The sequence below is a fragment of the Astyanax mexicanus genome, chromosome 6 (assembly GCF_023375975.1).
Source record: "Astyanax mexicanus isolate ESR-SI-001 chromosome 6, AstMex3_surface, whole genome shotgun sequence".
NCBI lineage: Eukaryota > Metazoa > Chordata > Actinopteri > Characiformes > Acestrorhamphidae > Astyanax > Astyanax mexicanus.
The window spans coordinates 39,247,483-39,272,543 of NC_064413.1; the positions used below are offsets into that span (position 1 = coordinate 39,247,483).

General features: G+C 36.6%; 3 protein-coding genes across 8 annotated transcripts in view; 2 read left to right on the forward strand and 1 right to left on the reverse strand.

The window, feature by feature from the left end:
- Positions 1-57: 57 nt before the first annotated feature.
- Positions 58-13,327, forward strand: si:dkey-260g12.1 (tumor necrosis factor receptor superfamily member 1A). 4 transcript variants are annotated; one of them, XM_007249790.4, is made up of 9 exons: positions 58-2,910; positions 4,349-4,420; positions 4,927-4,990; positions 6,684-6,794; positions 6,897-7,106; positions 9,015-9,119; positions 9,223-9,254; positions 9,785-9,941; positions 11,546-13,327. In XM_007249790.4, the coding sequence occupies exons 2-9, from the start codon at positions 4,349-4,351 to the stop codon at positions 11,812-11,814; spliced, it is 1,020 nt and encodes a 339-aa protein (XP_007249852.2). In that variant the 5' UTR covers positions 58-2,910; the 3' UTR covers positions 11,815-13,327. The 4 variants fall into 4 exon arrangements, with proteins under 4 accessions (XP_007249852.2, XP_022529229.1, XP_007249856.2 ...); XM_022673508.2 differs by having other exon boundaries at positions 4,930-4,990; XM_007249794.4 differs by lacking the exon at positions 58-2,910 and adding an exon at positions 2,931-3,485 and having other exon boundaries at positions 4,930-4,990.
- Positions 13,328-13,413: 86 nt separating this feature from the next.
- cd27 (CD27 molecule) lies at positions 13,414-23,401 on the reverse strand. Of its 2 annotated transcripts, none has more exons than XM_007249787.4 (6): positions 23,185-23,401; positions 21,465-21,603; positions 19,972-20,100; positions 16,782-16,982; positions 16,410-16,529; positions 13,414-16,116 (listed from the first exon to the last, which is right to left on the reverse strand). In XM_007249787.4, exons 2-6 carry the CDS (start codon positions 21,601-21,603, stop codon positions 15,995-15,997), a joined length of 711 nt encoding a protein of 236 aa, XP_007249849.3. In that variant the 5' UTR covers positions 23,185-23,401; the 3' UTR covers positions 13,414-15,994. The 2 variants fall into 2 exon arrangements, with proteins under 2 accessions (XP_007249849.3, XP_007249851.3); XM_007249789.4 differs by having other exon boundaries at positions 16,410-16,450; positions 23,185-23,400.
- plekhg6 (pleckstrin homology domain containing, family G (with RhoGef domain) member 6) overlaps positions 16,387-25,061 on the forward strand; it is a 70,404-nt gene continuing 61,729 nt past the window's right edge. Inside the window, exon 1 of one of the 2 annotated variants that reach the window (XM_049480653.1) lies at positions 16,387-16,471. The gene's annotated coding sequence lies outside the window, so the exon portion shown is untranslated. Of the gene's footprint in view, positions 16,472-21,563; positions 21,646-25,061 lie in introns of those variants that run through there. The other variant, XM_049480652.1, reaches the window with a different exon arrangement.

Below are 25,061 nucleotides of genomic sequence, written 5' to 3' on the forward strand. Positions count from 1 at the left end.
ATGGCCACAAGTTGGCACATTACATTATTCTGCTGTATATATCTTGCCTAATGTATGAGATGACACATTACATAGTGTTAAAGGAAATGAACACTCCTACGATCCTGTGTACGTGCGGGTGTGTTTATAGTCTTTGGTTAGATGTCCGGTGTTCTGTCGCAGTAGTAAATGCGGAGGTAGTCTCATAGAGTAAGGCACTTGGGTACTATCATAATGAGTCCTAACTAAGGTTTTGCTGTAGAACAGACTACTATTAAATATAAGATTTAAAGACTGGTTTGTTTTCTAGACACTGGCAGTTAATAAAAATATCACTGGTTAGAAATGCAGAAGTGATTCTGTCCTCAGTGTGACGTGCCAACTGTGTTTGGCTTCACATACCAGTAAACAAAAATAGCAGAAATGAACCAGGTCAAAGCTAATTTTTTCCACCTCAGATACGGATGTCACTGTTGCTATAAATGCACACAGCTTCAGAGGTGCTCACAGGTAAAGTGAAACCATGAACTGTTTGTCAATAGCATGAAAAAGAACGAACAGTTAAACCCAAACACACACCAAAACATTGTTATATGTCCGAATGCAGGAACTCCTATAGTGCCAAATGTGAACTGAGCTTTCAGGGAACAAACTCTGAGCAGCAGAATGCATCATGAGCTGATTCTTCCATACATGGTGCTGAACGGCCGGCTTGTAAATATTAGCTCTGCTTTAAAATCAAAATCAAATAAAACACTATTATAACTGTATGTATGCTATTGTATATAAGTATCCTGCAATAAGAAGAGTGAGAATGGCTTTTAATGTAACATATTTCACAGTGCCGTCTGCTTAAAGAATATTTGGATTTGGTTCATCTCCAGTTTTAGATTCTGTTTCAGTAGCAGTGGTTGTTTTTCTTGGTCCTTCTGGTTTTCTTGGTTCTTCTGGTTTTACATCAGCAAAATTCTTCTTTCAAAAAAGATCAATTGATTTTGGTCTCAATTCTTTTTTTGGTACCATTGTGTTGTGTACAAATTGTGTAAAAATGTTCTGGTGTGAGTAACGGTTTCCTTTATTACAATCTTCCATTTGTGTAGGTTAGTCTGTTTTCTTGATCTAGACCTGTTTCTCTTGAATTAGGAGAAAACTTATGAAAAACATTTTGGTCATTTTATCACTCAAATGATAACTTGAACTTATCTTGCTTGAAATCCCCTTTTTTCTTCTATTTGCTTCTAGCAGAACATAATTCACATTTGAGATGTGGTGACTGTGTGTGTCAGTGTGTGTGTGTGTGTGTGTGTGTGTGTGTGCGTGCGTGCGTGTGTGCGCATGTTTTGCGTGTATTCTGATTTAGTACATTGACCAGGAATTTACTTGTTGTTAAATGAAAAAGTAACTCGATCATGTTAAGATCCTGACTGTCTTTAGTCAAAACACTGTACAGTATAATCAGTCCTCTGGTGTAAACGTGGCTGTAGTGTACAAAACTGTTGATACAGCATTTGAACCAGCTTTTGAAATATCTCTCTAGTTTTTTCTGTCTCAAACTACATTTGGATCTCTTATCTCATAAAACACAAGAAGTAAATTCCTTAATCAACCAAAAAAAAAGAAGACAAACTTAAAGCAAGGAGAAAACAGAATGCTTATCCAAAAAGTTGGAATGAATGCTATGATATTGTAATCCAGGGGCAAAGAGTAAGTAAGGATCTTTACTATATAATCACTGGCTATGCAAGCAAGTCCTCTATCCCTGTCAGAAGAGTTTCTCCTCATGCTTTTGTACATGCAGAGAGATTTTTGTCCCAGTTGGTATTGAAATGGGATAAACATAATATGATCTCTTGTGCTGCGGTCCTATCAGTCAGGTTCCTGCCTCTCAATGTGTACAATACCGTAGATACATTTGCGCAATTCAGTATCAAATGTACTTCTATAGGTTCTATTTAAATCAGTGCTGCTTTTGTGTTTATAGTCTCGGGTTTGGATTTGTACCATTTGCATTTAGATGTAAAGCATAAATTACAAGCTAATTAGATAAATATCGAGATCTTTGGATCCCAGATCTTGGGAATGCTGAGTAGAGATGTACTGAGGGATGAAGCTAATGCTATAAAAGAAAGAAATCTTCTGACAGGGTGTCTGGACTATTATTACAGGCAGAACTGGGATTGCCTGCTTTAATGAGTGCTTAAAGTCTGGAGCTTCAATAAAGACTTGAAAAATAAATGACAATGCTGAACAAACACTACTGTGCAGAGTGGAGTTTTTGTATCATGGGGTTTGATTCATTCTGTCATTGTCTTTCTTTTCGTTGGTGACTCTCTATTTCTATTTCTCACTCACACACACATAAATACACTAAGGTACCGCTGGAAAATAATATGTGCGTTTGGCTGTATGTGAGTTCGTTGTGTAGATGAGCCAGGCCTGACCTTTCTATCTTAGACGTTTTTGATGTTCATCTCTTGATGTTAAGTGGAAATACAGACAGTACTGGACTGGAGAGAGTGCGTAACATTCGTTGAGCACTAATGTTTTTCAGAGAAAGATGACTGTATGTATGTGTGTGTGATTGTGTTGTTTTTTACTTGCATAATTTTTTTTGTCACTTTGCCTCTTTGTATCTTTTTTTTTAATCACCCTGTGTTTTCCTCCAGATCTGATACACCATTTCATAAAAGTGTCAAAGCAGAGGGAGAGAGTAGCTGACAAAGCTGGTATGTGGAGTGTGCCTCTTGGTTAGATGTGAAGAAAAAAGAGAAAGAGAAAGAGATAGAAAAAGAGAGAGAAGGGTGGAGAATGACAGGAAGAGAGAGCAGGTGAGGAAAAACTGACACAGAGGTGAGTGCAGAAGTGACAGAGGGTGGCTTTCACTGGGGACAAGAACAAAGGAGTGAAAACACCGGCTGTATTTTGTGCAAGGTACTGTATCTCTCAGTTCTTTTTTGCTGTTTATTTACATTTCTTTCTTTTTCACGTGCTGTAGTTTTGTGGAGATTTGACATACACTGGGCGGTTGTGAGTGTTCTTAAAAGCCGCTATCATCAGACGGGCACCTGTTCTGGTGCTTAACCTACTAGGTTACCTTAGTGATGATAAAAAATCAAGAGCAGAGGGTGTTTTAACTTGGTTTAACTACATTTAGCAGCGTCTCAGAGTTTCTCAACACAGGGTGAACTTCTAATTTGGCAGTATTTAAAAAGTATTACAAGCGAAACAACTATATATTTTCTATCTGGGTTCGTTTTAAACAGAATCAGTAGGTTATTCATTATTCTGGTTCTTCTCCGTCGTCCTGTATGGTTATATAAAGGAATATGGAAATGGGCGGGATTATAAAAACACAAGGCTGTTTTCTACTCATTAGATGAACCCGTTGTTTCAGAGCTGCGTAGAACATCATTAATAACCTAATTTAATGGTTTTAATGGGTAAGAAGTCGACAGAACTTCACACGTCTTACTTCAGGACCCACCACCACCTCCTCCTCTGTTCAGGTTTGTTGACTTGCTAGATACTCGTTTCGGACGGAAAGATAATCTGGTAGCTTTTAACGACGCGTTAAAAGGTTTCGGATTTCATGTAGTACCAGGTGGAAAAGCGTCATTAGGTAAAATCTGTAGCTTTATATCACTCCTAAATGTGCTTTCTCGGATGGGAATAAACCCATCTCTAGCTCAACTCAAAAAGTATTTATTTATTTATTTATTTTATATATTCTATCTAACATAACTGTTTAACTTAATTGTTATTGATTGCTATGTAACATTTAATATTTGTGCTGTAATGGTGGTGTTAATAAGTAACTATATAATAGGCTAATAATCTATATATAGCTCTGAAAAAAATAAGAGAACACTTAAAAATTATGAGTTTCTTTGATTTTTACCAAATTTAAAACCTCTGAAATATAATCAAGAGAAAGATGGATGATCACAAGCCATCAAACCAAGCAGAACTGCTTGAATTTATGCACCAGGAGTGTCATAAAGTGATCCAAAAGCAGTGTGTAAGACTGGTGGAGGAGAACATGCCAAAATGCATGAAAACTGAAATAAAAAACAGGGTTATACCACCAAATATTGATTTCTTAACTCTTAAAACATTGTGAATATGAATCTGTTTTCTTTGCATTATTTGAGGTCTGAAAGCATCTTTTTTGTTCAGCTCTAAATGACAACAATACAATTTATTTGGGATTTGGCAAAAATGTTGTACGCAGTTTATAGAATAAAACAGCAATATTTATTGTACTCAAACATATACATATAAATAGCAAAATCAGAGAAATTGATTCAGACACTTAAGTTGTCTCCTAATTTTTTTTCTATGCCTACTCATGTATATTTTATGATTATAGATGATGTTGAAATGGATACAGGTGCTTATGGTGATACTGATGGTTGGTGGACTGATCTCTGCTCTTCCTCTGGTGACTTTCTTATTATTCATTATTTCGTTTAAAAATAAAGTGTTTCATTTCACTTAGTTTTTGATGACATTTTTTTAACAAATAGATTGTTTGGAAACTGTTAATTGTATTATTATTATTATTATTATTATTATTATTGTAAAGTTTAACATTGTAAAACTTGACTGATTTTCAGAATCATGAGGACTTAACAGGTCTTTCATTGTTGTATCTGAAATAAAGTAATTAAACATAACTAAGAGTAAGTAACATACAAGTAGAAAAGCAGTTACTAAAAGGAATAGATCAACCAGAAATCATATTTCCTCAGTTATTTTGTTATTCATGTGAAACGTAGCCACTCAGCCGAGACAAATATATAAGATAAAAGTCATTCTGTAAGATTCAGTAACATTTATCCTCTAGTTTAAGACACAAATATCAAACAACAAACAAATCTCATCTGACTGTCAGTGTTTGTTTGATCTTAAACATATACTAACTCTTTCATGCTTGTCTGCACTCAGCAGGAAGCTGAAGGGAGAAGCAGCAGAATGCGTAGAAACACAAACTGCATAAAGTGTCCAGCAGGTAAGCTTCTCTCTATAGTGTTTACCACTTTTTCTGTGTGCACACATTTATATCATTTAAAGCTGTTTTTGCAGCCCGTTTCTGTCTTTTTCTCTCCATGATTTGTGCACAACATGGTGTTCATATCTTTATAGTCAGAAAGGTTGTGGTTTTCCTTGCTCGATTCATGAGAAGTGTGCCTGAGAATATATATCTCTCGCTGCCCGTCCGTCTTTCTCTCTCTCACTCTCTCTCTGATGGGAAATAGCACGTCTCGACACAGAAACACAAACCACTTCCTTCTGCAGAACACCGCAAAGATGAGCCTCGAGCTGCATGTAATGTCCTGTTTTGCTCTGCTCATCTCTCCTTATGAGAGTCCAAACTCAGCACAAAGGTTCACAGAGCCTGATACACACACACACACACATTCACACACACACACACTATCACACACACAGTCACACGTACACAAAATCACACTCACACTCTTTATAATACCATCACCCTCCAACCCACACAGACGCTATTGTGTGTGTGTGTATGTGGTTATCCAAAATGACTGTTTTCAAGTACTGGCACATGATAGTAGTTTTGACTGTTAGATTTAGGTTTTGCTCCTTGAGTTATAAAGAAGAAGATGCCCTCTTAAGGGCAAACATCAGAAGCACACCAGTAGGCACATTTATTTTTAAAGCAGGAGAAAAAGATACAGTACCAAACCAGTCAAACATTTGGACGTACGTTTTTATTTAATGGTTTTCCTTTTTTTTTTAATTTAATTTATGTTCTACATGGTAGATTAATATTAAAGACATCAAAACAATTAAGGCTCACATATGGTATTATGGTATTATGTAGTAAACAAAAAATCCCCTGACCTAAACCCAACTGAGATGGTGATTTGGGATGAGCTGGAGCTTAACAGCGTGCATAAAAAGCAGTTACTATTTGTTCAGCACCTCCAGAAACTCCTTCAAGATGCAGAGAAAACTATTACAGGTGACTCTCCCTCATGAAGACCCTGAGATTAAAATACCAAGAGTGTGCATATCTGTCCTCAAAGCTAACTGTGATATGGATTCTGGTCTGGTTAACACTTTTTGCATACAAAATAATTCAACATATGTCCATGTATAGCTTTAATGTTTTCAGTATTAAGTTTACAATGTAAAAAAAAATCGTAAAAAGAAAGAAAACACAATTGAATGTCCAAACTTTTGTCTGGTACTGTAACTAAAACAATGGCATTTAGCGTTTAATGATTACGATTATGATGATGATGATTTTGATTATGGCAGAGCAGACAACAGGTGGTTTAAATACACCTACCTGGTTTTACATATGATCTCCGGTGGATTTTGTGTTTTACAGAGACTTTAAGTCTTGGTCAGTGACTGAACTGCAATTGCATATGTTGTAAAGTAACATATGACATTGGAAAGACTGTTAATAGTGTAAAAAATTATTTATTTTAAAACGTTTCCAACTGTTGTTCCTCTCACTGCCTCGCAGTGCTGTTAGCCAATCAGAGGCGATATGTTTGCATGTATAAATATTCATGAGCACCCAGACCACAACTAGACATTTTAAAACTAATAAAAAAAATGATGGAATCTAAAAGTGTAATATAAACATTTTTGCTTCTTCTTCTTCTTCTTCTTCTTCTTCTTCCTCTTCCTCTGTCTACTTCCTCCTGTTCCCAACCTTCTAGGCAAATACTGTAAGTCTTGTAATGAGTGTGCTGATTGTCCTCGTTGGACCTACAACAGTAAGGAAAACACAGAGAGGAGATGTCATTCCTGCTACAAGAACTGCAGACCAGGTAACACAGCTCTATCTAATGCATTTACAAATACCGTGATTCTTATGCTGTTCCATCCTTTGTCCTCACGTCATGTTTATGTTGTGTGTATGGGTATGTTAGAGTTCCACATGCAGGTGGTGAAGAACTGCAGCAGTGTGTCTGATGTGGTGTGTCGCTGCATGGACGGCTATGTCTGCAAAAAAAAGGATCCTTATACAAATCAATGCACATTGTGTTCACCAATCCCAACCTCCCAGCCCACTACAACTTCTACTACTCAGCATGATCCTGAACCTAAAACTACTCCAGATGACAGAGACAAGGTTCATGGTGAGAACACTGTTTACACCAGGAGTGTCCAAACTTTTTTTGTTGGGGGCCAGAAGGAGAAATATATTTGAAGTCACGGGCCACAGACTCTGTAATAAAGCAAATCATGAAATATACCACTTTAAATAATATTTTTTTCCTGATTATTTCATTTACACACCATTTTATCTTTATATTTGACAGTGTTGTGAAAACTAAGATTTTTTAAATTGATGTTTGATGTGATGATTTCATGATGTCTCTTAATATTAAACTCCTTAATTACGGCAACTTTTAGACTCTTTGGACCGTTTTTTGCGCTAGAAATGCGAACTCTCTCCACATTTAGACTCTTTGCCTCTTTTTTGTGTGCTGGAAATGCGCACTCTCTCTCTGCTTTTAGACTCTTTGGCCCCTTTTTTGTGCTCTAGAAATGCGCACCCTCTCTGCTTTTAGACTCTTTGGCCCCTTTTTTGTGCGCTAGAAATGCGCACTCTCTCCGCATTTAGACTCTTTGGCCCCTTTTTTGTGCGCTAGAAATGCGCACTCTCTCTGCTTTTAGACTCTTTGGCCTTTTTTTCTGCGCTAGAAATGCGCACTCTCTCCGCTTTTAGACTCTTTGGCCCGTTTCTGACACCTAGCATTCAAATTTTGAATCTCACATTATAAAAAAACTGCTTAACAGCAGGTCAACTTTCATTCTATTTCTAAAATCCCTCGCGGGCCGCTCAAAAAAAGGAAACGGGCCGCAAATGGCCCGCGGGCCGTAGTTTCGACACCCCTGGTTTACACTATTGATTTTTGTAAACTGTAATGCTACTTTACAGCAGGAAGAACCTTAGTTAGGTACATGTCCAAATGTTTGCAGACACTTGCTCTGGGGCATTCCATTCCATTGACGGCGATTTTCTAAAGAGAGAAGCTTAACATTAGTTCTCGAAGAAGCACTGATCAATTCCTGTCTTACTCCATAGCATGGATGTCTGGGTTGAGCACAGGTTCCTCTTACTGAGTCTTGGTTCCTACTATGGTTTTTTCCTCTTAGTGTGAGGAGGTTTTTCCTTGCCGCTGTTGCTGCTGCTATCACTGTGGTTCTCACTCATAAGAGGCTTGGCACCCCTACCTCTGTAAAACAGCTTTGTGACAACATTTGTTGTAAAACAAATATTATATGTGTATTTAATATATCCTTTATATGGAGAAAATACACTGATTTGCCACTGACAAGTCATGGTATAGCAGTGTATGAATTAATCATTAATTAACCAGGCCATACCTTAGTGGATTGTTGAGAAACGTTCACATCTGTAAAAGGTTTGAGGTGTCATCTTGTGCGTGAGGTTTAACACTGACTAGTTTGCTCAGTGAAAGGCACTATAAATTATCATTAAAGGAGTTAATTATTAAGATCTGATAGTGCATTCCAGATTGATAAGACATTCCGTTTCTGAGGTTGTGCAGATATTTAACATTCCTCTATCCACAGAGTCACATGTATACAGGGAATACCTCACATGATTGTGACCAGTGGTGTCTGGCAAGAATTGTCCTTATGAACAGACAAGCAAAGCTGTCAGAATATCACACGAATGCATATCACACAGATTAGTCAGGAGCTCTTTAGATTCCATGGAACATGGCAAAATTCATTCTTAGTTCCTGTGCTAGATCCTGTTCTGTGTCTTTTATCTGTCAGTTTACTTACAGATCTTTAAAAAAGCATTAACATAAAAATTTTAAAAATTATTACGTCTTGGTTGCTCAGCCCTACTGTGTCCTCAGTTAAACACCTGTGCCAACAACAAGGGCACTTTACGTAGATGAATTCACTCTTTAAGAAGAGGTGTCTGAATCCATTTGCTATATTTAGTGTTTCAGCAACACTAAACGTATTAAGCAGCACATGTTTCTCATGTTTCTGCTTTGTAGCAGGTATAGAGGTCTGGATTGTGGTTGTAGTGCTGTTGAGTCTTACTCTGAGTGTTTTCATCACGATGCATCTCTGCAGACGAAGAAAAAAGTGCCTCAAGGACCGTAAGTGCACATACTGCCCTTATTCTAAGAACCACCTGTTTGATTTTTAAAAGCATGTACCTTCATATTTAATTTCTTTTCTTTTTTTTCTTTTATCCACCAGTGGTGAAGCGATGCTCTCATGCTAATCAAAAGGTAAGAGTCCATGACTGTAGATGTCCTTTGTTGTTGTTTGCTATGTATGCTATGAAAAGAAATGAAAATTTAAATCTGTATGAATAGAGTTTGTGCTGAGAATGCATTCAGTTAAAACTTATAATTACTAAGGATGATGTTGGATAGTCCATTATTAAAGATATGCTCTTGCGTGCCAAAGTTAATGGGACAGGAATTAGCATTGTGTACTAGTGTGTACACACTGCACTGTCCACAGTTGGTTATAATACCTTTTATGACCCTCCTAGTACACACATGACATTGTAGATGGAGGAAGAATAAATGCCCACAAAACATTGAAAATGGATTGTTTTATCTATCTAGGACCAACTCTATCGATCTGGCCTCCCCTGGGATAACACGTCATGACCAATTTACATCCGTCTATTCCATGACCTTAGACTTGTCAGCGCAACAAGAACTGCAAATATTTTGAAGTGAACGACAGTTTGACCTTCACAGCAGTACATCAGTGTGTTTTTGTGTAACCCTCCCCTTATTGGTTGCAGACCAATGCTGCTACTACAGCCTCTCCAATAGCTGAGCTGATCAGTCAGGCCCAGGCAGAGAAGGCGGATTCACCTACACCCACCAGCGACATCCCTGACATCCCCAGTCCTCAGCCTGCCAGCACAGAGCAGCTTGTTCCTCCTCATGGAAACCTAGGTACACTATTAGCAGCACCATCTCAATGGTTTAAAGTTAAATCGTTCTGCTACTGAGGTTGGATATCTCAGAGTTCCCTTAGATCTTAAGTAGTTCCTGAAATGCATAAATTAGGATCTTTGTGCGTACAACATCAATGCTTTTGGAGAAAAACAAATTGTGTGAATGCAGATTTCTGCTGTCACGCCTTAAATGGGAAATGTTTGGTATGATGATGCTAAGTATAAATATGAGCACCTTATATTACCTACACGCTACCAGCCAGCTAGCACATAATAAAATAATAATGCTATTTAAAAAAAGAAGGTTTTTACTATATCTGCACTCTACTTTAACTCTCATAAACTATATTATATCACACCATTATATCTGCTCCAATCGTATACTATATGCATAGTAAAACATTACTGTATTTTGGTATTTTAAGACTCCAGTCTTATAATGCTCTTTATAATGCTCTTTATTATGCTCTAGCTAATATATTTCTTTTCTAAAAACTTAATTCAAATTAATATTTCAAGTAAAAGCATAAGCCACTGAAGAAAATAGTTTAGAGCTGTTTAATTTAGCAGTAAGTGTGTTTTTACCACTACAAATAATAGAATAATACAGTACAATTAGAACATAAACAAAAAAAAACTTTAGAGACAACACAGGTGTGGTTGTTGACATTTCTGTTAACTTTGTATAGATACTGGGTCAAGGTATTGATTTTTTCAGATCCAACATCTCACCAGATAAGGACTGTTTGGATAAATTAAATATTATACAGTAATTGAGCCGTTCCAACAAAAAATACTTATTTTACTTTTTTACATTAAGATACTAAAATGTGTTTTATTAAAATGTAATTCTCTTAAATTATGAGGGTTGTTATATGTTGCTGCTTTATTGTTGATATTTTTTATCATTGGAATGGCTCGTAAAAAAAGCCTTTTTATTTTCAGGTTTGACAAGTTGACAAGATCTGATGTATAATCGCACTGTTTTCACGTTTGCTCACATTTGTATGCTAACTAGGGGTGGGAATCACAAGGCATCTCATGATATATTGCTCATGATAATGATGATATCAAGACTATTCTGCACAATACTTTACGGCACCTGTGTTACTGAAAAAGATAAAATACTCCTAAATGAACGAAATACCAGGATTTGTGCATTTACAACCAATATTCCTCACTGCAGGTTTACACTATTCATTTGAGTGATGAAGCAGTAACTTTAGAAAGTCAAATTGGGGTTTAGTGAGTTTGTGGGTTTAGTTTATGTTTCAAAAAAAATATTGATACTGATTTAATGCCACTTATTGATAAAATATAGTGACTCCTAATGCTAGCTAAATTTGTCAAAAAATAAAAATCCTTTGTTCCTACAGTATTTACTAGTCAAACTGATGGCCTGACCAGTGCTTGATCACAGTGAATGTTCTCTCACATACTTTGTTCTGAAATCTTTGATTTGTAATATTTTTTTTAATAAACTTTTCTCCCTGTTTGCTTATTTCTACTCCACCACTGTTCTGTAAAATACTGGTATTATTTCCCTGGAAGAATAAAACTACATTTAACACAATAGTAAACTTTACGATCTATCTCTCCCAGGTCCTCTCCACATTTATGGTGCAGGCACAGTGTTTGTTAGTTTGCTGAACCAGTTTGGGCAGAACGGAAGAGAGAAGGAAGAAGAGCATCTCCAGCAGGGAGGCTTAAACGAGAGCGAGCTGCGCTGTCCCAGCTCTCCCAGCACTCCCAGCTCCCCTCCACTCCCTCTATCTACTGAAGAAAACAGTAAAGACAGCGGTTTTGTCTTTTTCCCTTCCCAGGAGCAAGGGAAGGAGTGTCACATGTCCAAAGAAGAAGGGCTGTATTAGATGTTTTAGACGCTTCTAGGCCCTTTTCGGTTAGCTGTGCGAATGCTGCGGGTGCTTCGAGCTTTATGAGTACTCTACACCACATCTTTGGCACTATGTTCTGTCCAAAGATCTAGAGAAGGTTTACACTCAGTATTGCTCCAGTCCACAGCTTCCCCAACTCAACCTGGGGACAGCTGTGATCCTGAAAAAGCAGCATCGAAACAGCGTCTGCTTGCAGATAGACACAAATGTACTAGTTTGTGTGTATGAGTATGCAAGCCTGCTTGCACATGTGTGTGTGTGTTTGTGTATAAGTGAACATGTGTTTTAGGCCTTTGTGCCTGTTTCAATCACATTGTTCACATTCGTAGATGAAGATGCATCAACTAATCTCCAAAAGGCCTGGATACAGGGAATGGCAGCAGCAGTGGGTTATGATATGCAGTGTAGGAGATGAGGGTAATATGAAACAGTGTGATAGATTACATTGTAACCCCTGACGGATACATTAGAGTTACACAATTATTGCAATAAAAATGCTGCTAAGTGGATTTTTAAAGCTGTACTAAACATGCTTTTTTTAAATATGAGGAAAATCTCTCTTTTGTAAATGACCTTCATTACAATACTTATTGTTACAGAGAGTCCACAGCCAGAAATGCCGAACAGTATGTATTAAAAAACACAAAGTGTATTAAAACAACAGTTCTCACATCCTTTTAGCAGATTTGCACACATAAAGGCAGTCATTAATGAGCATGCCAAGGTGGAGCTTAGTAAGTAGCTGGCCAAGTAAACAGGAGCCAATCAGTGGAGACATCAATATTATGAGGAGATAGTAATCAATGTAATTCATCGATTTATGCGGAATTTAAAGGCAGAAACAACCCAATTTTCTGCTAATTGGGTATGCTCTACACAGACTTAGAATAGCAAAAGTGTTATTTATTGGCATTAAAAGGTTATGGTTGGACAAATCACCCATTTTAGCTATATGATAAAAGGAGTATGTATATGACAATGTTTATAGATGAACGAAAGCACTTTAAGCCTTTTTTGGTTCAAGGATGTAATGTTGATTTTTAAACCAAAGTCGAAGGATTTTCCTCAAAAACAGTTAAGTCAGTCCAGTGTATCCAGGCCTGGAGAGTTTGCACTGTTGCCCAGTCTGGATCTCGTCCTTTCTGCATCCCTTAGCTTCCTTGCGCCTCATTCTTAGTCATGTGACACCATAACATACAGACCCCAGAGTCCAGTGAAGAGAGCCTCATTTGTGGTCTATGTAACTCTTATTATTAGAGTGTGTTTTGTATGTGTTTTTATTATTATATTGTCAATGCAAAAAAAAAAAATTGTAAATGTTTTATATTTTTTTATTTATGTCAATGTGAATAGATGTAATTATTTTTAGATCTTTTCTGCTGGTTAATTTAAAAAGAAATGTTTACACAATGTAAAGAACATCGCTAAGGCTTTCATCTGACAGTGTAGATTGTGATATATAAATGTATTAAAAAAAAAGTTGCTAATTAAAATAAATTTGCCAAAATGTTATATAATGTTATGTCCTCTTTGTGATCTATTCTGATTCTGATCTGCATTTTAACATATGTGTATGTTTTTCCTAAAGGCAACAAAAATGACATGATGTTTTATTTAATTCATTTTCCATGTTCAGTTTCAGTTCATGTTCAGTGAAACAAAACATTTTAGGAACTAAAAACAAAACTCCAGCAAATTTAAGCATGTCTTATATAAACATATACAACATACAAATAACAATATTGCAGAATTAATAATAATCAAGGCTGATCTATACATTATGTGCCGAATATGGGCACTTCTGGCGTAAAGGTGTTTTATTGCTTTGTTTAAGTAAAACAAAGAACACATTTCCTATAATACACAATTACTGTTTGTTAGCCATATTTAACATATTGAGAAAAACAACCTTAACACAACAAATGTGGCACATATAAACTTTAGGCACATTTACTGATAGTTCTACTACTAATATATAGCACACTAATATGTTGATATATTCAAAATAGGTTAAACTAAACATATAAATGGCAAATGTTCTCTAAATGGCAGTGTACTGAAAAGAAATTAATAGTAAATATGAAAGTGTTCATAAATGAAAAACATATGAAACAACATCTAAATGTATCTATCTTATAGTGAACTCATGTTTACTCATAAAATCAATAATACAGCAGTGTCCAAACATTTGCTATTACTGAAAAGCTGAGAATAAAAGAGGCAGGTCATTATTATGGAATGGACTGTAACTACTATAGAAGAATGAAAAAAAATAATCATACAAACACAAGGAAATAAGAAACATGACTAAGAAATGGAACAAGCGGACAAAAAACCCATACTGCCTTATGCAAAAGCCTGGGCTCCCTGGTTAATTACATTTCATATTTTTTCTAAGCGAATATACGCTTTTAGAGATACTTTATCATAAAGCAGAATTACTATTTAGTAGTTTAATTTAACTTAGTCTTGAAGGACAAAAGTTACAAAAAGTGTGGTGAGTGCAAATTTGATGGCACATTAAATGTCATGTGTTACAAATATATTACAGGAAAAATGTGCTTTACAGGAAAAATGTTTTTACATTTAGAATTTCTTTTTAGAATTTTCCTTTTTACATTTTACAAAAAAAGCCTAAAAAGCATTTAATTTGACCAGAGTGTACCAAACTTTTGCATAAGATAGCAGATCTCTGTAGATTACTGAAAAAAGAGTTGGTTTCCTAGACAATAATTAAATCTAGTCCTGGACTACAGAGCACTGTGAATAGAGATTCCTTTAGAAGAGATATGTAGTCTAGGAATAGATTTAGACCCCTGTCTGTGAAACCAACCCATAGTGTACAGTGGAGGAACCCTGAGTTATGTTGTGTATTAACCCTGTGAACAGTTGGAAGTAAATTTGCTATTAACCATCTTTCTTATTTACCTTTCTACCAAACGAGCCAGAAGAGCAGCACTGTGTGCATGATTCAGCTTTTACCTAAATATCTACAAAACTTTCACTAATTCTGAAAGACTTCTGAGCCTGCACTTTTATATATTGGATATGAGATTTATATACATTATATAAAGTCAAAAGATGTCATGCACAGCATCTCCTAATACATTCATGCACAGCATGAAATCACACTGATCACCCAACTTCTGCACTCTTCATCGTCCTCGTTCACTAAAAGATCATTTGTCGTCACTGAGTGTTTTGAAAGATCTAAGAATTCTTAGAATTTTGAAGCCTCAGATATCTCAAAAACAAACTGTGACTCCTGAATAAAATATACAGTTTAAACTACATAAAATAAATACACTGATCAGTTATCACAATAAAACTACGACAGTTGAAGTGAATAACACTGATGATCTGGATCAGTGGCACTTGTTTAGAGGTGGGATACGTCTGGTTGGTGTGGTGCAGTGGATAACACATTGACCTGTCTGTGAGCTGTCACACTATGGGTGATGATGCTGCTCTACACCAATAAGAGTCATTGGGCCAAGACTCCTAGAACCTCTTATTGGCCCACTTCTGTAATATGAGTAACCTTGTACGTCGATCTTACATAATAATAATAGTGTGAGCTAAATTTCATAAATAAATGTAAATGTGTTAGGCAGCAAGTAATCAGTGAGTTCTTGAAGCTGATATGTTGGAAACAGGAAAGCTTGGCAAGCTTTTTTGGAAAGAATCTGATTTACTTTTTACAAGAGCCAATTTGTGATGGATAGACTGGATCTGACAGGGTCAGAACATCTCCAAAATGAGTTTTAAATGGTTTTGTGAGGTGTTTCAGGTGTATGCAGTGGTTTGTACTCAAAAAGCCAGTAGTACTCAAAGTAGTTTCATGATGTTACTCTGTCAGGTCCGTTACATTGTGACCAAATATATAATTGAAATAAAAGAAATTCAGTCTGTTTTAATTGACATCCACTGGAGGTTAAAAAAAAAATCCCATCTCCTGTTAAGTTGCCACTTTGGAGACATGGGTACTGTAAGTGTGTATCTGCAGTGAATGAAGATGCTCCTTCTCTGTGAAGAAGATCATGGTAGAGAGACAGACATGTGCGTCTGTGTCTCTCAGTCCTGTGTACGTTAATACTCCACCCACACGCTCATGTGCAATCTCTTGCCTCTTTCTCTCATCACAACTCTATCACTCTCAGACGTCTTCCGGATACTCCTTTCCTCCGCACACCTCCTGGACGGGCATCGGCACCTCCTCCTCCTCTGTGCACTCACTGGAAGTTGCTGAGCTTTTCCTTGGGTGCCAAAAACAGTAATCTGTGAAGCAAAATAAGCAGTTGGGTAAGGAATTGATATGAAATTATAGATGATAAATAAATGTTATATTTGAAAAACATGTGATGGTATAGGGCAGGGGTGCAAAACTCCAGGCCTGGAGGGCCAGTTTTCAGCAATGTTTGTTGGATGTCCTACTCAAACACTCCTACTTAGCCTGCTGATTAACTGAAGATCTGAATCAGGTGTGTTTAAGTGGGCTGACTTACAAACTTAGCTGGAGACCGACCCTCCAGGCCTGGAGTTGTGCACCCCTGGTGTACGTAGTTACTAACCTTTAGATGCTGATACTGCCCATCCACGTGCAGGTGTGTGTCTGCTGATGAGAATGAAACAGGTAAGCAGCAGAATGCACACACACGCACAACACAGACTCAGAGAGATCCACACACTGTCTGTGAGAGATTGATTGAGAGTGAGTGGGAGAAAAGGGAGACAAAGAGAGAGAAAGAGTCAAAGTCAATATCGTAACCTTCTAGCACTCGGTCTTTGTGTGTGGAGACAGTGTTCACTTCAAGCTTCTTATGCATATAAATAAACATATGAGAAACCAACAGCACACACATACGTCATTTACATTCATTGGTCTTTGGATCTGTGTGTGTGTGTGTGTGTGTGTGTGTGTGTGTTCACTCTGATATGCTTACCAAAAGAAGTTGGTGTCCGTCTAGTCGGTTTAATAGTAGGCATAACTGTTGTTGTTTTTGTTGTCGTTGTTGGTGGTGGTTTTGTAGTTGTTGGTGGTAGTTTTACGCATTGGTCGCATTGATCATTGTTGCATATAAATCCACTCTTACAGCCACACTCTGTATTACTCGTTGGAGTGCAGGACTTTTTGGGCTCCATATCTGCAAAGAAAAAGTAATGTATATTACATACTGAGTTTTTTTGTGGAATTTTAAGTCATTCAAAAAAAGTGTAATTTTACATTTACTGGGTTAGTGCTGGAGATAAACAATAATTTAATTCAAAATGTATTTTTGTTGTTACAGGTCTGTTTTTATCATTTTAACAATTCAGTGTTTTACGTTCTATATAACTACTGTAGTTCTGACCTGATTTCTAGAACAAAATGTTCTAGAAATATAAGCTATGAGTTTTGTGTCATTTATTTTACATCAGGATTTTTTTTACCTTAAATTTCTTAACCTTAAAACAAGCATATGAGCCATAAACATGAAAACAGGAATCAGTTTTGAATTTGGCACCAATATTCAGACATGGGCCTGGGCTTTTAGGGGTTAAGGTACAATAAGTAGTTTTTTTCTGTAAAATTCCTGTTTAATGAAGGTGTCCCAAAATGAATATTACCTAGCAACAGAAATGACTGAGTGTTACATAGTGGCAGGTTGTGTGCTGTAACATGCTTTTATTTCTTAACCAGCCGAAGAACCTGAAGCATATTAGTAAAAGGCAGTCTAGTAAACAGTAAACAGACCTGTAGGAAAATACTGCACCTTTAAGTTTTTAAGTTTAGTTTGAAGTATTGTATTTCGCTACAGTATTGTATTTTACTGAGAAATTGTCATTGTAATAGGAAACCAAAATACATGTTCTGTATTGATCTGTTATGGAATGTGGGTTAGACTATTTTAAAGGATATGAGATATAAGAAACCAATTAAACAATATTTTTCACACTATAACGCGCACCCAAAATTCGTCAGTGCGACTTTTAATCCAGTGTGTCTTATATATATAAATTTTACCAGTCAGGTTGTAAGGAGGAGTAAAGCCACTCCACTGAAGTACAGAGTCATAAAGGAGTTTCAGTTTAGTTCTCCAGCACTGGAGCTAGAGTAGCATTAGCATTACCCGCTAACCGCACTAAACGCTAGCTCTTTAGCCATTCAGAAGTGAGTATTATCGACCTGTAGCCTGCTGCTAACCCCATCTAGCACTGCTGGAGCAGCAGAAGCATCATCCACTAACTGCGCTAGCTCTTTCGCTGTTCAGAGGTGAGTATATCAGACTGTAGTCTGCTTGTTTACCATGTTAAAACAAGCTATGTGGCACGAACTGCTAGCTAATATCGCCCTGGTTTACCAGAACACTCAGGGTTCCTCAGTTTAGCTCTGTCGGGCAGCATTAGTGAGAGATTGTTCACTATTACGAAACACTCTAAGACATTTTACCCCGTCACCAGACTTTGAGAGGTTGTTCAACACTGGATATCATTAGGGACGAATCTAGGTTCTTTTTGGGATCCAACAATGATTGAATTTGATTATAGAGACCTCAGTAACAGTTAGTGCTTCAATCCTGCTTCTGCTGTAGAGCAACACACTTGCTTTTAAAGGCATGGCTTCCATTTGCCATTTAACAGCAGGATAATGCTCATCCACACACAGCAAAGGTTTTGCAAAAATGTCTCCACCAAATTGCTGTACTTGTGTCTGCCCGGTTGCCAGATATAATACCAATAAAACGCTTATGGGACCAGCTAGGATGCCAGCTTAGGTAACTCATAAGTCTGGCTGCATAATACATATTTCCCAATAAAATTATCCTTTCACGTAAATGTTCACATTTATACATAAAATGTTGTATTTGATTCCAATAATGATACTGTGATATTTTTGGTAATTAAGTGTATATTTACAAATGTTATGGAATTAAAATAAACACCTGTTTGAATGTGTATATAGGCATCTGACTTAACCTACAGCTACAGCATAACTTACAACTGTGTGAATGTTAAATTAAATATATAACATGAATTCTAATGAAATCTTTAGTCAGTGTATTATCCAGAGTAGTAAGCTCTCAGAAATCTTATAACTCTGAAAAGCAACTGCTGCTCAAATGTAACAGGAAGTTCAAAGAACATGCTCTAGTGTTTATATATAGCAGCTGCCATGCGGTTTATTTGACATGTTAAGGGTTCATTTTTAGTTGTTCCACAAATGTGACTGTGAATATATCTCACTAAATGTGCAATATGTTGTGTGTTTATATATTTTATTTTAATACACTTCCTTTAACTAAAAACTAGTATGAGATGTTTATATTTTTGCACAACAAAGGACAGGTCCCAGACCCTGCTGTTCAAAAAGTAATAGTAATAGTAATAGTACTTTTTATTTATTTATTTTTTTTAAATTTGATGTTGATTTCTATTAAAGATGTCTGATCTCACTCATTTTGACCACAAAATACTATTGTTACAAACTAAATTTGTAATAATTATTTTTTTCTTCATATAAGCTCACAATGATGAGGGGGGTTGGTTTAGCCAACATAATAAAAACATAATTAAAGTACTTTATAGTGCACCAATAACCATTTAACAGCATGTGCATTGAGTAACACTTTCTCATAGCTTAATGTCCCCACCCAAAGTTAATATGAAACCTTTGCTACAGCAGGGACCCCTTAAGGGTTATCTTTAAAAAAAAAAAACGTTTGTACGCTAATTGAAAACTGATCTGTTTTTCACTTTTTTTTCCCTTTTTGGTGTTGGCAGTTTTTGCGTCATTTTCCATTCCTCTGAAGGAAACCTTCCAATGCATTGTCTGATTGTAAGACTATACACTCTTTATCCCAAGTGTGCTGTGTGTGTTTGTGACTCAGAGTGTTTTCAGTGCGAATCTGAGACCCCCCAGTTACTGCTGGAAACCCACCCATGTCTGAGAGAAGGGGAAGTCCCTCTTCTTATGTTAGTCATTACATGATTTCACATTTCTGACTGTTCAGATCATGAGCTTGATTTATTGACACTTAGAAGAAATGATGGATGATGGGCGGATACTTTACAGGCTGTAATTTTATTGCTGAACCCTGATCCATAATAATGTGTTTGTTGTTGTGTATGCTGTGAAATGTCTTTGAAACTTACTTGGTTTGGTACACTCAGAGCACCTCTTGCATTTGAATTCATAATTGAAATCGTCCCTGTAGTTGTCCACTCCACATGATGAACACACCGTGCCAACGTCTTTCATACATCTCTTCTGCATGAACTGTCCTACTCCCACACACACACACACACACACACACACCAAGACAGATACACACAGGTAATGCAGTTAGAGTCTCCTGAATGATCGTAACAGGTTACATGTGGTCAAAGGACCCCGTTTTTTATTCTACTAGATATGATGTGTCAATAATGGTATGTGTCAGAATTTGTCGCTGACACATCACCACATAAGCATAGTATCAGTAAGGCTTTACTGGAGAGCAAGTCATCGTTTTCAAGAATGCCATGTGTCATTCCTGTAAATGAAATATACAAATATATACATATATACACACACACATATATATATATATATATATATATATATATATATATATATATATATATATATATATATATATATATATATATATATATAATTAAGAAAGCACTTCAGTTTCTGAATCAATTTCTCTGATTTTGCTATTTAGAGGTATATGTTTGAGTAAAATAAACATTGTTGTTTTATTCTATAAACTACAGACAACATTTCTCCCAAATTCCAAATAAAAATACTGTCATTTAGAGGATATTTTGCAGAAAATTAGATATGTGTGAAATAACAAAAAAGATGCAGAGCTTTCAGACCTCAAATAAGAAATCAATGTTTGGTGGAATAACCCTTGTTATCTTGACATGTTCTCCTCCACCAGTTTTGCACACTGCTTTTGGAAAAATTCAAGCAGTTCAGCTTGGTTTGATGGCTTGTGATCATCCATCTTCCTCTTGATTATATTCCAGAGGTTTTCAGTTTGGTAAAAGCTTGTTGCCATTATGTTCAGAAATGAATCCAGAATAGTTATATTTTACAATTTGTCTCCTGTTAAGGATCTGCTCACTTCGTTTAAACTAAGCCAGAAGCCAGAGGTGTCCACATTTTTGCACACTTCACATTTCCTCCAAAATGATGCTCCAAGACCAGATCTGACAATCTTTCATCCATAACTTAAATCTTACCTTGAATGTGAATATTAATTCCAGTTCTATGTTATATAAATGATATTATATTATATATATATATATATTACAATATGTTCTATGTATTCCAGCCCGGGTTTAATAAATGTATTTAGTGTAACTGTAGCCCTGGCTCTCTCTGAGACCCAGTATAAACACTACACACCTGATGTGTCATTTCTGACGATTAGGTCATGAAACATTGCATGTAAAGTAATTTCCCCTCATAATAAGATCATGACTGTGTTTCTAATCAGACAGCACTGTAAAGGTCAGCGTGCTCTCTGTGGTCTCACCTAACAAATCTGAAACGTGAGTTTAACAAGACTTGTGCTAGATGTTCTGTAATAGTATCGCTTATTATATATTTGCACATTTTACAGAGGCTATCAGAATAAGTGTTACTGGTTTACCTGGATGACATTTCTTGCAGCACCATGTAGGATTGATATCAGGCCACTCATACTCAGATTTCGTATCACAGTCCAGGGGATGACAACCCGAGAGGAAGTGTGTTAGGAAGAGGAGACAGCCCCACTGGAAACACAGCATCTGATTGAGGGAGAATCGCAGGAGAGCAAGTGTGAACAGATGGTAAAAATGAAAATATAATGAAATCTAATTCTGTTTAAAAACCAGATATTGGAGGAACCTGTTATGAGTTATATTATACTGAGACCCTGATAAAAACAGCAACTTCCTGTTCAACTGTCCAGAACTCTACTTAATCTCCTGAAAGCTTAAGTCTGCTTAGCCTCCCACATTAGCTCAATCTGTACTGATATCAAAGGAGTTAGAAGTTGGAACATTGCTAATAACAATTCAAATAGTTACACATATTAAAATGGACATATATTACAAAGAATAATGATTAAATAAAAATAAATGACAGTATGAGGAGTATGAGGAGTATATCTTTTAGCTTATTTTTGTAGGCATATATACAGAAACTACATAGAATATGTAGTTTGGAATGGGACAGATACTGCATTCAATGAGGAGGATTAAGCAGAAAAAGGAATCACAACTCTGAATAAAGTCCTTTCCTGCCTCACTCTGGCCTCTGTTTTGTAAACTGGGTAAAAATGGTAGAGAGTAGGTCCTGCTGTACACAACAGAAGACACTAAATAACTGTATGTTTCTGGAATCTAACAAAAAATCTAGTACTTTCCTCTCTTGTTCCCATAAAATGTGAACACACTCATGTCTGCCATTGTTTAAAATTACTTACTGAAAAGCCCAAGAATGTCCTGGTTTGTCTGTACAGTAGAATTCATACAGTAATAATATATAATAATAATATAATGCTGGACTAATAGGTGTCAGCCTTATTTTCATTATTACTGTGGACAAGAAGCAGAAGAAATGACAGTATAGACAGAGGGATGTGATCATTATGTGATCACATTAAAGAAGGCCTTTGAAGATTTGATCAGCCCCCAGGTTCTCAAACTGAGTATACGCGTTTTAATATGTAATTTATGTGGGTCTTGGATTTTTTTTCTAAAGCGTCTCTATTAAAGCAAAGTTAATATTAGAAAAACAGGTATAAAAAACCATACACATAGAAAAACATAAAATCATGTTTTAAACCGTTTCTTTGACAATGAATTACAAAAAAAGCATGAATTGAGTTTGCGCAATCCATCACTACAAGTGCTGTCTTTTAGTTGTCTTTTGTTAATTTTTGTGATTTAATTATTTCATTCATTCTTAATAAAATAAAATAACATTCAGTAGCGAAGAAAAGTACTGATATTGGTTGATACATGGTTATTCATTGTAAGGCCTCAACTGTGCTGATGTAATTTATTTATCCAGTAATCATGCAAATGTTTAAAGCATCTACCCTGCAATTTAAAGCATCTACTATGTGCAGTATCTTATAATAGCCACACAAAAACCAGCCTTCACACCCATTCCTTGCAGGCCATGAGGTATAACATCCTTAATTACCTTCATCTCATTATTTCAGTACTCATCTATCTATGTATCTATAACATAACCTTTTATTTCCAATTTTGAAGCTGTTTTTTATGCTGATACAACACAATCACATTACAGCTACATTACATAACGACTCAATCAAAACACAAAACACTTCCCCCCCCTCGACCCCAGAGCCTTCTTACCTTGTAAGTGTGTGAGAGAGAGAGACAGACTGAGATGCGACTCTGTCAGACCCCTAGAGCACTCTGAGTGAGCAGGTCTACGGCAGCACAGTAAATCGTTATCATAAAGGTCAAGATGAGTCATTTCAAAAGATACGGCAGAAAAAAACCCAGAGAGACCACCAGTACAGCGAGGCCTGCTCTACACAACTCACTTTCCTCCTTCACATTTCCATTAACATTTGCACTTCTTTTTTAAGTCTTTTCCAAAACAGGCACCTTTCTGCAAAATTAGCTTTTTTCTGTCTCGTTCTCTCTCTCGCTCTCTCTCTCTTTCTTTTTCTGCCTCTCTTTCTTTTTCTCTCTCTTTCATATGCAGAGAAGGCCTCTATATCTGAGGTATCTCGGTATGAGTAAGAACCTGTTGAAGCTCAAGCGTTTGAAAGAGACCACTCATAATGTGGACTCGTTTTCATCTGTGAACTGTGAACAGCAAGGTCCATTGAGGTCAGCTGAGCAAACCACTTCAACAGTCCCTCGTTTCCCCTATTTCTCTGCCTCTTTGGCTCGCTCTGACTCTGTATCTCTCGCTATCTCTATCTCACTCTGACTCCCTCTCTCTCTCTCTCTCTCTCTCTCTATGTGTCTTTATCTCTCTCACTTTTTCTGTCTCACTCTCTCTCTGCTGTAGTAAACGTTGTCACTCAGAGAGGTGTCAGGGGTCTGTGGTTTGTTTGTAGTTTCTCTGAATTAGAATCACACAGACAGAAAAGACCCCACCCCTCCCAGTCATAAGTGAACATACGTTACAGTGAATCAGTTTGTGTCTTCTCTCCCCATCGTAAGTTTATTTACCACACAGTGCCACAGTCTGACATACCACTATTCAGCTTACTGTAAGAGAATGCCACCTGTGTGACTGTAACCTTTCTTAGCTACAGGAATCACAGGATGATGATGATAATCAAAGGTCAAATGTCGATATTTACAGAAAGATAATGATGTTACCTGTAAACAGTGAGTCTTACACACATTTTAGATACAGTGGTGTAAAAGTGGTGTGAAGAAGTGTTTGCCTTCCGCATGATTTCTTATTTTCTTGCATGTTTGTCACTCTTAAATGTTTCAGATCATCAAACAAATTAAAATATTAGTCAAAGAAACACAACATGCAGTTTTTAAATTAAAGTTTTCATTATTAAGGGAGAATAAAATCCAAACCTACATGGACCTCTGTAAAAAAAGTATTTGCCACCTCAGTTAAAACAAAAAAGCAAAGTGGATTAAAAGATATTCAAAAAGCTAGACAATATCCAAATAAATATTCGCAGAAATTTAGGAACAAATGAGAAAGAATATAATCGAGATCTATCACCTTAGAAAAGGTTATAAAGCCATTTCTAAAGTTTTAGGACTCCAGCGAACCACAGTGAGATGGCGAAAACGTGGACCAGTGGGGAACCTTCCCAGGAGTGACTGGCCGATTAAAATTACCTCAAGAGTGCAGCGACAACTCATCCAAGAGGTTACAAAAGATCCCCCAACAACATAAGTTCTGCAGTAATCCATAACACACCAGCAAGTTTACCTCTGAATGGCTAAAGAAAAAAACTAAAAGTAAAGACTTTGGAGTGACCTAGTCTTATTGAGATTGAGATGCTGTGGCATGATCTTAAAAGGTGGCTCATGTTAGAAAACCCTGCAATGTGGCAGAGGTACAACAATTCTGCAAAAATGAGTGTGCCAAAATTCCTCAACAGTGCTGTGAAGGACAGTTGGTGCTGCTAATGGTGGCCCAACCAGTTATTAGGTAATGTGTCTTCTCTGGATATGAAGGAAAACAAGGTGGTAAACAGCATCCCTACCAGAGGCTGTAATGGCCTAATTTAGCATGGATG

What these genes read in the sequence shown, in the direction of transcription:
- si:dkey-260g12.1 (XM_007249790.4), top strand. Translation starts at nt 4,349, where the DNA reads ATGATGTTGAAATGGATACAGGTGCTTATGGTGATACTGATGGTTGGT. An exon ending in CTACAAGAACTGCAGACCAG is followed by an intron (nt 6,795 to 6,896) that starts GTAACACAGCTC and finishes TGGGTATGTTAG; the next exon opens with AGTTCCACATGCAGGTGGTG. An exon ending in TGACAGAGACAAGGTTCATG is followed by an intron (nt 7,107 to 9,014) that starts GTGAGAACACTG and finishes TCTGCTTTGTAG; the next exon opens with CAGGTATAGAGGTCTGGATT.
- cd27 (XM_007249787.4), bottom strand. Translation starts at nt 21,603, where the DNA reads ATGCTGTGTTTCCAGTGGGGCTGTCTCCTCTTCCTAACACACTTCCTC. An exon ending in CTCTGAGTGTACCAAACCAA is followed by an intron (nt 16,983 to 19,971) that starts GTAAGTTTCAAA and finishes TTTTCTTTGCAG; the next exon opens with ATATGGAGCCCAAAAAGTCC. An exon ending in GGCAGTATCAGCATCTAAAG is followed by an intron (nt 16,117 to 16,409) that starts GTTAGTAACTAC and finishes TTTGCTTCACAG; the next exon opens with ATTACTGTTTTTGGCACCCA.